Genomic DNA, 14,633 nt, shown 5'->3' on the forward strand with positions numbered 1-14,633 from the left:
TAGGCTTGGTCAGATGCCACTGGGTCTCTGTGGAGCATTTATTGTGTGCTGACTACACCAGGTAAAAGGGTAGAAATCAAAGCATTTCTTGCTGTGAAGTAGTTTGGGAGAGAACCATGGATGTATGTACATGTATATATTAATGCACATATATACAGCATACTTGCTTAAACATGTGCAAAATACATACACGTTCTGGATTTTAGCGCATGCCCTTTGTACTCTGGGCTGTAAAGAGCATTCATTTGTTCTTTCTCAAAAGTTGAAATCAGCTTCTTCCATTCTGCTTCTGAAGCATCTAGTAGAGGCTGAATGATTTTAGCCCAGTGCTTTGTGTCTGTAACTAGTACCTCTTTAGGTTTTCCAAGAGCTGCCTGAGATGTTTAGGGCTTCTGGGTGATGTGTCTCAGCGTATGTTAAGGTTACACAAACATCTGATTAAGGGGAAATATGTTACATCAGATCATGGAATCATGGAATCTCAGGCCTGAAGCTGGGAAAGACCTTGGGCCAGCCCTGTTTTTACAAATGAGGAAACTGGGTCCTAGAGGAACTGAGATGACTTGCCTTTGGTAGTTGTTGAAGAAAGCAGAATTTGAACCCAGGTTCTATGACTCCAAAGTGTTGCTATTTACTTTTCTCTTTTTCATTCTGAACTTAGCAAATAGGAATGTTAATTATATAAAGAAATGGTGATTGTATATGAAGTCATGAATCTTTTTTATGTGTAGCTTGTTTTTTTTTTTAAAAAAAATGTATATTTAACATGATAGTCCCAACTCTGCCATGCTTGGTTGTGTCCCTTTCTGAACTTCTATTCTCCTATTCTATATTCACTTATTCTAGAGTCAGAAAAGACAGATTTATATATATATCTCATATGGTACATCTCATTCTGAACCCTGAGTCCATAACTTTTCCACCAAGAATTGGGAGGCCTGCTTCATGATTTTTGGAGCTAGGATTGCTCTGGCATTGGTCAGAGTTCTTAATGCTCTTAAAGTTGTTCCTGTTATATTACTGTGGTGGTGGTGTATTTATTTCTCCTCACTTCTTATGCATCTGTTCACATAAGTCTTCCCAAGTTTCTTTGGATCTATCCCATTTCATATTACAGTGTAATAATATTCTTTTACATTTATATGTTATAATTTGTTTAACTACCTTATTTCTGGTTCTTTGCTACTACAAAAACCAATGATTTTTGAACTGATTTTCAGAATTTTGATTTCTAGAATTTTTTGATCAGTTCACAGTTGGAGAACTGGTAAATCAGTATTAGTCTAACAATATAGGTATTCTTTTAATTACCTATAACCAGCTTATTACAGGCCTACTGTGTTATTCAGACACAAAAATATAGTTTCAGCCTGACTTACTTTTTTTTGGCAAAATAACATGGATGCAGGTAAATATAGACTATATAAAACATAATTTGGGACATGGTACTAGAAATTAGAAGGGAGGGGAAGGTCTCAGGTAGGAAGTGGCATCTGAACTGCGATGTGAAGGATTCTTCAGGATTCTAAGAGGTAATGTTCTGGGCACTGGGAGAAATAGCAGGAAAACTGGTTTGTTTGGAGCTTTTAATCTGGGACTGTGTTATGAAGGATTTTAAATGGGAGCCAATAGGAAGCTACCAGAGCAGTTTAAAATGGGGATGCCCCTTAAGTATATCACATTAGCAACTGTGAAGGAGAGAAATTTGCTGCAGGAAAGCCAAAGAGGGGCCTACTACTGTAGTTATGGTGATGGGGAGGCAGTAATGACTTCCTCACGAGATGATGGCCATGGCCCTGGGAGAGGTGTTGAGAAGCCAGCCCAGAAGCTGTACAGGACCTTGTGGGCTTAAGGGGTGACAACGTGTTCAGAATAATGCTGAGGCTGCAGACCTAGGTGATGGGAAGAATGTTGGTGATTTCAACACAAGTATAGGGTCTAGGTCAGTGTTGGCAGGCCAAGGTTGAGTAGTTCTGTTTTATGTTGAAGCTGAGTTGCCATCTGATGGTCAATATTCAGTTGATGATACTGACCTTGATCTCAGGAGAGAGACCAAGCCTGGGCTTAGATATCTTCAGCCTTAAAGAGAGGATTGAAATTGACTCCAAAGGCCTGAAGGACATGATTTGTCTATCAAGGGTTTGTTTTTTGGGGGTCGTACAATCATTTTGATTGCCTGACTCTTCAGGACCCTGTTTGGTTTTTTTGGCAAAGATCCTGGAGTGCCATTTTGCCATTTCTTTCTCTAGCTCATTTGAAAGATGAGGCACACACATAGCTAGTGTGTTTCTGAGGCCAGATTTGAACCGAGATTGTCTTGACTTCAGGCTTGGTGCTCTATCCATTGTGCCATTTATTAAATGTCTGCTGTTTGTCAGGAGCTGTGCTACAGCTGAACGTTCCTTGCTTTCTGGGAACTTATATTCTGTTGAAAGAGAGAAATATGTACACAGAGAATCTCATACAGAACTTCATGATCATTTAGGGAAAGAGAGAGTACTAGTTGTCAGAGGGGTGACCAGTAGATCAGGAGAAACCTCATATAGAAGGTGATGTTTGAACCGAATCTTGAAGGAAAGAAGAAATTCTGTGGTGTGGAGGTCAGAAGGGAATGCCTTCCAGTACAAGGGAACTGGAGTGTTGTCTGTAAGGCTAAGTGTGTACAGTGATATATGACACTGGATAATTGGAACCAGGCTGGGAAAGGCTCTAAAAACCAAACTGAAGAGTCTCATATTTAATGCTAGAGGCCTAAGAAGCCATGAAAGTTTTGAGGAGTGGAGAGATGTGTTCGGAAGGAGGTGGGGGTATGAGTTAGAAGGATATCAAAGCAATCCAGATGAGTGCTGGTGTCAGTGTGGGGAGATGTGGGACAGGACATGAGATGGATTGGCGTAGGAGGAGACTTATGGCAGGAAGACCAATTCAAAGGCCATTGCAAGTCAACCATTGAGCATTTATTAAGCACTTAACTATGTTGTCAGTACCATCCTAAGCTCTGGGATACAAAATAAAGTAAAAAGAGCCATACCTTCTCTCACAGGTCTTGGATTTTTGTGAGAGATATCACGTGAACAACAACTGTGCACAAACAAGATAAATTAGAAAGATGATCAATGGAGGGAAGGCTAGCTTTGGGGGAGGGGAACTGGGAAGGGAAGGAGTGATGGAACAGTCTATTTTAGATATCTCTTTATTGTGTGCCAGGCATTGTGCTGAGCACTTGATGTATATTATGTCTATTGGTCTTCACAACAATTGTGTCAAATTTTAGAATGAGGAAACTGAGGCAAACAGATTAACTGACTTAACTATAATTAGTGTCATGCAGCTAATAATCTGGAGCCAGATTTGAACTTGCATTTTCTTATTCCAGGTTTAGTGCTTGATCTGTTAGGCCACCCAGCTCATAGAGAGTGGGTTTTTAGATGGGAATTAAAGGAAGTCAATAAGCTGGGAGGATGTGAAGATGAGAGAGAGCATTACAAGCACAGGGCTTCTGATTGAGTTGGGAGATGGAACATTTTGTAGAAAGAATAGTATGGAGGCCAAAATGATCACACAGGATACATGAGGGTGAGTATAGAATAGAGAACACTGGAGATTCATAGGTTGGGGGCAAGATTATGAAGGATTTTGGAGTTGATGGAGACCCACTGGAATTTACTGACTGTATTAATGGGGAGGGGGCGGGGGGGGGAAGGAAAGAAAAATGACCTTTAGGAATGATGGGAATCGAGAGCCACAGGACAGGGAGACCAACCAGCAGACTGTTGAAATAGTTCTGAAGGGAGTTCTGAGACGGGGGAAGAAGGGGGAGCATTAAAGTGGTGGCAGTCTCAGAGAAGAGAAGGAAGCATGTATGGAAGATATTACAAAGGCAACAGATTGGCCATGGGGCGGCTTGGTGCGAAAGAGAAGTGGGGGGATAACACCAAACTTGGGTGATCAGGAGGATGCCTTTAGTAATAACAGGGAAGTTGAGAATGGGGGAGGGTTTTGGTAGATAGATCATGATTTCCATTTGGAAGATGTTGAGTTGAAGATGTTGGTAGGATTTCCATCTTGGGGTGTACAGGGAGCTCAAGAAGGATGAGGACTGAAAGGGAGACCATTACAATTGTTACTGGAGAGATGCTTGGTAACTTTGGAAAGGAGTGGTCTCAACCGAGTGATTGGTTTAGAAAGTAGATCGTAAAGGGTTAAGAAGTTAGTAAAAGAAGAGGAAATGGAAGCAATAAATGTCCATTTTCTAAGAGTTTGGCTAGGAGAGATACCGAAAGAGATGGAGGATAATATTGAGAGACACCAAGGGGGGAGTTTTTGAAGATTGGGCAGACCTAGCTTTGAAAGCACCAGGGAAGAAGCCAGTAGATAGTGAGAGAGAAGACTAGGTAGAGCAGATTATCTAGGACAAGTTTTATTGAATTAAGTCTTGTATCTAGGCTTTTTATTACAGTGATTTTTATTTCATTTAAAGAATATTTGGTAAATCAGCCATATGCCAAAGCTAAGTTATATTTCTTATACAAGAGAATTTGTCCTGTTGTTTTTTTTGGATTTCACTCAGATGAATTTATACATTAATTTGAAATGAATGTGATAAAGTATTATTAATGTACAATTACATCTTAATTTCATAATGGCACTGGTGAGATTTATTTTTCTTTTTCTTATATTAAGTGATCTGGAGAAAAGTGTCGAGCATTACATTTCCTTTTAGTAAATGCAAAATCACTTGTTTGAGCAAATATTTCTTTTTGAATCATTATTATTACTATGGGTATTCATAGATGTAATTTGAATTTCATAAGCAATTCCATTGCTTATATTCTGCGATGTTTTTCACCCCCAAATCCTAATACACTTTCTTTTCTGACAAAGTTATTGTATGTTATGTGCTGGTATCATTTTTTGCTTAAAACTTTTTAAGACTGCTTGTCTTCTGATCTCATTGTGACCTTAGGGAAGACTCCTTCTCTGTCTCAGTTTCCTCATCTGTGATATGTGAGGAAGTAGACTAACTAGCCTCTGAGGCCTCTTCGTAGCGCCTTAAAAACGGTTACACTAGGAGTCTGACTGGGCAGCGCTCAAGCCTATATGACAAGGTACCAGCTCTATGGCCACAGTTTAGATGCTTATTAACTTTTGGGTGTCCGGTTTCTGAGTATCAAATTACCATTAGAATCAGAAAAATTGTGAAATTTTTTGTAGCAAAGCTGGGTTTGGACTTTGCCACATTTGGCTCATTCTGCCTTTCCAGGCCGATTACACAGTGTATGCTGCTGCCAAACTGCATTGTTGGACTCCATATATATATAACATTCCATCTCTCACCTCTTCATGCTTAAAATGCTCCACTTCCTCTTTTCTTTCTCTGGGCCTCCGGGAAAGTTTCACCTTTTTCAAAAGGTCTTCCGGATGCCCCAATTGCTCGGGCAAATTCTTTTCTATATAACCCATTTCTATTTATCTCAGAACACATTAAAATCTTCCCCGCCAGACCGAATTCCAAGAGGAGGACTGTCTTTGTATCCCTAGTGGCACCTGTGTAGAAGGCCTGGCAGTAAAGGATGGCGGATTACTTCTCTGATGAAGGCATCGACCTTCGATTTTGTCGTTGGTTCTGTATGTTGTTTTGGCTGTATGTGTGGCTAAATGAAAGAAACTTAAACACTTAAGTTGTTATGATAACTTCTTGAATTATCTTTCATCAACTGGCTGGGTCATCCCTGATATGTGATTTCCCTTCACAAAATTTCCTTAATTATAAGATTATAATATGAAACTGGTTTATTTCTTTTGTAGCTTTTGATATCTTGTTCTGGCACCTGGCTCAGTTAGTTCTGTAGATGTACTTTTATGGAAATTCTCTGTAATAAAATTTGAATTCATTCCCAGTCAATATAATGTTGGACTTCTTTTATCTAGTCACTCTGTTTTTTCTCCTCCATTAATGCAGATAATCAGTTGACCTGTCACTAGTCTTATAAATATTCTCTATAATCCCAAATTCTTCCTATAAATAGATAGAATACTGAATATAAAGACATTGGCATATTTTAAGGCTGTTTAGTCTTGTTAACTTTAAATTACAAATATAGTGGCTCACTATTAAGTAAGAAGAAATTAATAGATTCAATCTTTTAAAATGTGGTAAAAGGAAAACTTTTCTATAAATTTAGGTCCACTTGAAAGTTTCACTTCAAACTCAGCTCTAGTTCTCTTGGTGGAAGTATCTCTTCAGAGTCCAGAATCACATAGGGTCTTTGTAGTGTCTTTTTGAGAAAATCAGATTCTGTACCACTTGAAGATGTAATCTTGTCTTTGTTAGAAAAAAAGTAAGATTTATAAATCAAATCAATGAACAAATGGAAAGCTATCAGTTTGGGTATTAAAAACTTTCAGAGTAGCTGTCTTAAATATATTGTTGGTTTTGAAACAATCTTTTTTTTTTAATTAAATTTTTTCTCAAGTTATATATAAAAACAATTTTTAACATTTGCTTTTTAAAATTTGAGTTCCATGTTCTTTCCCTCCCTCCCTGCTCTCCTTCTTGTAAAGATAGGCAATTTGATCTAAATAATGCATGTGTAGTCAGAAGCAGTCTTTTTAATAGTGTATATTTTGGAAGTGGAAGCATAGGAAAGAGCATTGACACTCCCATAGTAAATTCTAATTAACACTCTGGAAAGAAAAGTGAGGAAGGAATTCATGTTTCTCTGCATTTCTCTTAACTCTAGTGCCTACCCAGATATAAACTGGTGATAGGAGAGGTGACTCTGGGCAAAGGTTTAAGGAACTAGACATCAGATAGGATCACAGAGTAAAAACTATCATCTTTTCCAACTCTCTCCTTTTACTGAGTAAATAGGAAGAAAGGTTGTATTGGATGGTTAGTGTATAACTTCCGACTGTCATTGCATTTTATAGCTGAAAAAAGAATATATGCATTGTTTCTTTAGTTTTTTGAAACAGCTTTGTGAGATATAGGGTAAAGCTAGTACTATCCTCATCCTGTTTTATGGATGTGGAAACAACTGAGGCTCGTGATAAATGATTTGACTAAGTCATATGAAAGGTAAGTGGGAATCTGAATCAAGGTCCCTTGACTTAAAACTTAACTATTTTTTTTTTTATTACAAAAATAGTTGTCATTCTCTGTAAAAATTAAAGTTTTTCTTTGTTGTGATCTATATATATTTTTTAAGGATGATTCCTTTATGCATTTGTTCAAGTATTTATGATTTTAGAGGTGTTGGAAATTTTCCATTGAGATATCTTATAACTACTTTGCAACTTAGTAGAGTTGCTACATTTTAAATGTTTACTTCATCTTCTTTGACCATCATGGTGAATGGATCTTTTCTGATTTATCTGAATAAGTTCTTGGTCATAGGTCTCTTATTGTGAAGCATTTTTAGCTTGAGAGCACCTGAGATAGCTAGCTTGAGAGCTAGAGTCTGTGTTCCCCTTTGAGAACCTTGGATCTTCTCTAGATCAGTAGTACCAGAGTAGAACTTTAGTAAATTGAATTTTTTTTTTTAAAGTATATTTAGAATTACATGGACTTAACTGTTTGTAGTGGTTATCAGTAGTCTTAGGAAAGTGCCTTCAGTTTTATTGTCCCAGTGAAAGTAATCTCTTTGTGTGCTTAGTAAGTAGTTCAGGTTAGCTTTCAAATATTGAATTTCTTCTTGAGCTTAGGTACAAAGACAGTGGAGGATTGGGGAGCCCTATCTCAGATTTTACAATTGTATTTAATGAATGACATGCTTCTACATTAGCTACATCATTTCACAAATGAGGCTCATCTTTCTGTTTATAGTCCTTCTAATGGGACAAAATAGTGAATTATATGTGATTTCACATTATATCCCCTTAGCCAGACTCCTAGATAATGTTAGATAAATAAATGATAGGTGGATTGAACTGAAGAAATAATAGAATTGACTATATTTTACTTTTTGAAGTCTGTGTTTGATATAGAACACACTGAATCGTGTTTTAAATATTGGGAAAATAGAATCATATGATATCAAGATCTTTATATAGTACCTCATCTATCTTTTCCCATCTTTTGGTCCAACTGGACTTCCATCTAAGACTTTTTTTTTGACTTGAAAAGCTTGTGTGTACATGTATGTATATGTAAGTATATATCGTATATGGTGTGTATATGTGTATGTCTTTATGTAATGTATATTTGTGTGTGTATGCATATGTATATATGTGTGTATATATACATATACTTTTTTTGGAATTCACTTTTAATGCCTTTTCTACTTACATAAGAAATGTAGTTTTTAGGAATTTAATGTTTCTAAAAGGAGCTGTAACATCTTTAATTTTTTATTGTTTCATTATGAACTTTAAAGCAGGTATTTTAGGAGTGATGCTTTTGAAAGCACTGGAGGAAGAGCTAATGCAAACTGTTCTTGGAAATAAAGGGAAACAGTCTAGCAGGGGATTAGTGTATTACCTTGCTTTTGACTTGAGAAACTTTTGAAATTGTTGCTCTTTTTTTTTTTTTCAAGAGATGTTACATGTAGGGGAAGAATAGTGAAAAAAGGAACTTCATTTGACAATTTTAAGAAAGGTTTTTGTTTGTTCCTAGGCATTGTTTGGGTTTTTATCATCTTTTCCATTCCATAATTTCTATAAGCTTTGGGAAACTCAAAACTGTGTCTTGGTTCAAAACTGTTCTATTTTTAGCATATTCCCTTTTAAAACCATTCCTTTTTAAGTAGTTTCTAGTGAAAATTCCTCTTCTATGCGTGCTTCCCTCTTTCCTTTCTCTGTACCTGTATGTAGTTTTTGAAATAATAATTTTTTTACATCTGGGGCCAAAACTTTTCCCTAAAGCTTACCTAATAAAATAAAATTTCATAACTGAAATAGGGAGGGAGGGTGGTTCATTTTTTTATACACATTTTAAGAAATTTGATGTTTTCTTGAGATACTTGTAACTTGTCAATGTCTGTTCAGAGGTAAAATTATTTTGTAGTCATTATATTTTAATAACCATATCCTAATTATTTATAGCTTCCTGCCTGACATAATTCACTTCAAGAAGTGCACAATGTCAGAACGTGGAATTAAGTGGGCTTGTGAGTATTGTACGTACGAAAATTGGCCATCTGCAATCAAGTGTACCATGTGTCGTGCCCAGAGACCAAGTGGAACAATTATTACTGAAGATCCATTTAAAAGCGGTTCGAGTGATGTTGGTAGAGACTGGGATCCTTCTGTTACTGAAGGAGGAAGTAGCCCTTTGATATGTCCAGATTCCAGTGCAAGACCAAGAGTTAAGTCTTCATACACTGTGGAAAATGCTAACAAATGGTCATGCCATATGTGCACGTATTTGAACTGGCCAAGAGCAATCAGATGTACCCAATGCTTGTCCCAGCGAAGGACCAGGAGTCCCACAGAATCTCCTCAGTCCTCAGGATCAGGTTCAAGGCCAGCCCCCTTTTCAGTTGATCCTTGTGAGGAGTATAATGATAGAAATAAACTGAACACAAGGACCCAGCATTGGACTTGTTCTGTTTGCACATATGAAAACTGGGCCAAGGCTAGGAAATGTGTTGTTTGTGATCATCCCAGACCTAACAACATTGAAGCTATAGAACTGGCAGAGACAGAAGAGGCTTCTTCCCTAATCAATGAACAAGACCGAACTCGGTGGAGAGGAAGCTGCAGTGGGGGAAATAGCCAGAGAAGATCTCCTCCTACACCTCAGCGGGACTCTGAGATGAATATGGATTTTCAGAGAATTGAATTAGCTGGTGCTGTTGGCAGCAAAGAGGAACTTGAAGTAGACTTCAAAAAGCTAAAGCAAATTAAAAACCGAATGAAAAAGACAGACTGGCTGTTCCTCAATGCTTGCGTGGGTAAGTGCCTATTTTTGCATTGTTTGCATGGGCAGAGCGAGAGAAATGGAAAAGGGGATAGGCAGGGAAGGAGAAAGGTGATGGGGAGGGGGTGGAGAGAAGAGGGACAGAGAAAGGAAGATAGAGGAGGGAGAGATGGAGGGAGGGAGAAGAAAGGGGCCTTAAAACTGACATGGAAGTTTTTCTCTGGGATCAGTTTTCTTCAGCATTCTTATCCTCATTAATAACGTGTATATGCCATTACATCGTGTGCTTTGTGCTTTGTTGCCTTCACTAGCATGAATGGACCTGGGTTTCTGAATCTTTCTCTCTTCACAGCCCTTCTTCCTCAATATTGCTTTATCATAACTTATTTTTAATTGAATAAATGTCTTCCTGTTTAAGTACATTTTTAAAAAAACAAACCAATATCAAATATGTACCTGTGTTCAAAACTGCTGTGTTGTTTACTCTAACAAGATGTGATTGTGGAACACCCCAGTTGCAAGTTTGGGAGTGTTTGTAAACAATCTAAGCATCTTGAGATGAGAGAAGCTTTAGTCAGACGTTAAAAATAACACAAAAATGTGATTCGGAGATGGTGTCTACATAATGCTGACCTTGAAGATGCTGATGTTAATGTAATAGGAATGTCCTATTGTAAATATTTACAAGCTTGAGGAAACTACTTTTTTTATGGCAATTTGATTCCATAAAATCAGATTCTGATCTGTGATTTGTTTGTAGTGTTTTCTTAAGTCATATATTGGTCCCAACTACTAGCTCAGATTTGTTAAAGAAAAAAATATATAATAAGCAGTACTTCCTTTATTATTGACCTTGTGAATTAATTCTTTGTGATGAAATCTCACAGCAAATACTTGAGTCTTATGAGTCTTCTTGGAGTATATTAAACATTTGAACTTTATAATGTAAATTATTTTGGGTAGGAACAACTATTTTGAAATCCTGTGGTGTTTTTTTTTTTTTTTTTTATTGAGTGAATTTATTTTGCATGAAAAATGAAAGATTTAAATTTTTTGGAAATATCAAATCTTTTCCTAGTATTTAATTTCTTTATTGCTTAATTTGGTGACTATATTTTAAATAAAGGGAAAGATGGAGCTATTTATATATGTTGAGTATACATAACTGCAGATATATTAGGTATTTATATGCTAGCTTTTGACTTGAAAGAATAGCCCTTTATGTGGGATTGGGGTATAAAAAGGAGATCAAGGAATCTTTCTCCATTTATCTGTGCTTCTCTTTTATGTCATTGACATATTTTGAAACTTGATAAGGTAATACTTCCAGGTAGACTTAAAAATACACTGTTGGAAAAAAAAAAAAAAAGAGGAGACCTAAAAGAAAAAAAACAAGTGCCCTTTTCTTTTAATCACATACCTTTTATAATAAACTTAATGAATCCTCTTAGTAGATGCTAGTGATTCTTGTATGCTTTAATAAATAAAAGTATCTCTTAACGTGCATATTGATTTACAAATGGAAATTAATTGAACTGTATAGCTGGGTTGTGTCCCTGAAACAGAGAAACCAAAAGAAGGAATTGTTTCCTTGACTGATCCTAGTACCATGTCTGCCTAAAGCATTCTGTGGCCAGTAGCCTATGTTCTCTTCCCAAGTCCAGTATCAGGCTCTGATAAGATTGTCAGGCCAGTCTTTGAATCTGTTGAGCCCTTGTTCTAGTTTAAGTATCTGATGTTGAGCTTAATGGCTGATGGGATCTGCTTTTTAGTATTGTATTATGAATTTTGACTTGTCTTTCTGCAGATATTTTTGCACATCTGCCATAATTATGTGTTCTGAGCATATCCAGGGAAAAGAACATAGTTCTTATTTAATTGACACTGATAGCTCTGTCCTGGCCTCAAGTTGTTATGTAAACACATGTCTTACTTAATTCTTTATTTCTGTCATAATTGTCTTAAACAGAGTACCTGCTTAAGTAATCATGGTAGTAAAGAAGTCTGAGATGTATATCAGAAAATCTGTGTTAGTTTCTCTTCTTTTACTCTGCTTTTGGGCTGCTTGTGGGGGGTGGGGGTGGGAGTAACTGTTAGGGCTGTTGCTTGCTTTGAGGCAGAGAGAAGGCACACGCTGCATTTGGAGGACATTTGGCTCTGCTGTTTACTGCCTTCCTATGTTTTCTTGGGCTGTCATTTCACTTCTTTAGGCTCCAGTTTCCTCATTTATTAGACAGAAACTTATCTATTTCCCAGGTCCAATGTCTACAAATGTAGCTATTTATTGTTTTATACAGCTTGCAAAAGGAGGGCTGTGGAGCTTCTAAATCTGAGACCATGAAAAAAAATTTTGCTACCTTCTTAGCTAGCTAACCAGGAATGAGAGACTCATTTGTCCAAGCACCAACATTTGAGTAAGAGTTCTGGACTGCTAGATACAAATTTCACATACATGATGTGTCATAGAGAGGTGTGGCTCACATTTGCTTTATGTGAATAGGGGTTTGGGAGGGGGATATTGTGGGGAGGAAAGATGGAAGCACATGTGGTGACAATCATCGGAGATCCTGTATCATCAGAAACGATAGAAACTAGATGATTAAGAACATTAGAGTTTGAATTTAGGGGTTGAGCAGTTTCTTTCCTTTTCACCAAAGAGGTGAAATATGATTGTAGACCTCATATCTCAAATAAGGTGAAAATTCATATTGAAAGGGGTGAGCCAAGCCATCAGGCTGAAGTTGATGACTATTTCACCTTTGTGGTAAGTGCCCATTTAAAGTTCTAGTAAATCTTTGGATTTTTTATCTGATTGCAACTAAGATCATAGGAAGATAGTTAGATATTAAAGTCCAAATCATATTTCTGTAATAGTAACTCCTGATGTATCCCTTTTGAGAAGACCAAGTTTTTGAGATCTTTACTTCTTGAAGCTTTATTTCTTCAACTCCTATAGCATTGAGTGCCTCTATTGAGCTGACATCTTCGCTTATTCTTTCTCTGTTCAGAGTAAGGTAATTTATTTGAAGATATTATCACTTGCAGTTGAAAAGGATAGAGGGCTTTAATATGGCCCCCAAACGAATAAGCATTACATGAATATTAAGCATGTCATTAATGGTATGTATATTTTTTTCCAGATTGCAAAAAATTGTGTTTGTTTTCTATTTGATTTCCCAGGATTTTTTTTCCCTCACAATGGTCCTGTGCAAGAGGATCATCTTGTCCACAGAATATCATGTTACTGTGATATTTTTAGCAAAATTAAATTTGATCCTCATCATGTTGAAAGTTGGGGTTCTTAATCCTACAGCCTGAGTTTAAAAAAAAAGTTTTTTTTTTTTTTTTGTTTTTTTTTTTTGTTTTGTTTTGTTTTTGATAACTATCTTATTATATAATTGGATGCTGTTATCTTAGGTACTCTGTTTTGTGAATCTAAAGATGTGATTCTGAGAAGCAGTCCATTGTCTTTATTAGATTGTCAAAGAGGTGCTGGACACACAAAAGATTAACAGAAATTCTTTCCTAAAGGGATGTTAATAGTGGTTTCATTTTATATTTAGGGAGTTGATGAATAGACAGGGTTGTTACTCCCTTGGAGACTATCCTTTGTATTTTGTAAATAGAAATGGGAAGGGCAGAATTGGGTATTGAGGAGCCTTTGGGAAGCTGCTCTGTGTATGTTCTCTCCCGTGATGCTCAGCAATGTGCTTTAAGCTTATGGCTCCAGGTGATACTGTACAGCTGTCCTGTGAGCTTGAGGCTGCTGCCATATGGGATTGTTGCTTATTGGGTTCTGTCAGTTGTTCTGCTTTTGGGGCTTCATTGACCACTTATCTTCTATGCTTGGTTTGTCGGCCTTGCTTTGTACCATTCTCAGTTTGGCACACTAGCGTGTGTATGGTTCCTGTTGTCATTGGAATATATCAGATTGGACTTATCTACTGAAATTGTTCACCTGGCAAGTAACTCTTTAGTGTCCATATCCATGTTCTTTGCTATCTTTTTAAATGTTAATCAGAGCTTCGATTTATCAATAATATTGTGTATCAGGGGCTATGTTCAGCCATGGGATACAAAAAAGAAACAAGAGACAGTTCCTGCCTTCATGGCTTATAGTCTAGTGGGGGAGACAACTTTTGCAAGATAATTTGCAAGCAAATTATATATATATTAAAAGCAAGCTATACCTAGGATAGATAGGGGGTAATGAACAGAAGGAAGACTCTTGAATGAAGAGAGATTAGGACAGTCTTGCTATGTAGAAGATAGGATTTTTAATTGGGTGTTAAAGACTGGGAGGTTAATATGTGTAATGGGAGGAGGCAGTGTTCCAGGAATGGGACACAGAGATTTCTGTAGTCAAGAAATGGAGGGTCTTGTTGATGGACCAGCCTGGAGGCCGGGTCATGGGATCCGGGATTACATGGTGGGGAATATGGTGTAAGAAGACTGGGGAAAGGAAGAAGGAGGCTGTTATAAAGGGCTTTGAATATCAAACTCAGCATTTTGTATTTGATCTTACAGGCAATAGGAAGCCCCTGGAGTTTGTTGAGTAAAATCTGTAAAATGAACTGGAAGTGGAATGGCAAATATTTTTTGCCAGAAAAATCCCAGATGGAGTCACAAAGAGTCAAACATGACTGAAAAACAACTAAATATGGTAGTGATGAAATCATTCCCCAAAACTAAGTTAGATGGCTGGGGCAGGCTTAATGGTGGTTGTTTAAGAAAAAAAAATGTACAAATCACAGTGCTCTTAAGGCACCTG

At 37.0% G+C, this 14,633-nt stretch overlaps 1 protein-coding gene across 4 annotated transcripts in view; it reads left to right on the top strand.

Moving 5' to 3' along the window:
• The window catches only part of ZRANB1 (zinc finger RANBP2-type containing 1), a 77,651-nt gene that overhangs the window by 24,640 nt on the left and 38,378 nt on the right, over window positions 1-14,633 (top strand). For all 4 annotated transcript variants that reach the window (XM_074297129.1, XM_074297128.1, XM_074297131.1 and 1 more), the window contains one exon: window positions 9,046-9,896. In XM_074297129.1, the coding sequence (XP_074153230.1) occupies window positions 9,083-9,896 (814 nt within the window). In that variant the 5' untranslated portion in view covers window positions 9,046-9,082. The remainder of the gene's footprint in view (window positions 1-9,045; window positions 9,897-14,633) is intronic.

The sequence above is a fragment of the Sminthopsis crassicaudata genome, chromosome 2, assembly GCF_048593235.1.
Source record: "Sminthopsis crassicaudata isolate SCR6 chromosome 2, ASM4859323v1, whole genome shotgun sequence".
In the NCBI taxonomy this organism is placed as follows: domain Eukaryota; kingdom Metazoa; phylum Chordata; class Mammalia; order Dasyuromorphia; family Dasyuridae; genus Sminthopsis; species Sminthopsis crassicaudata.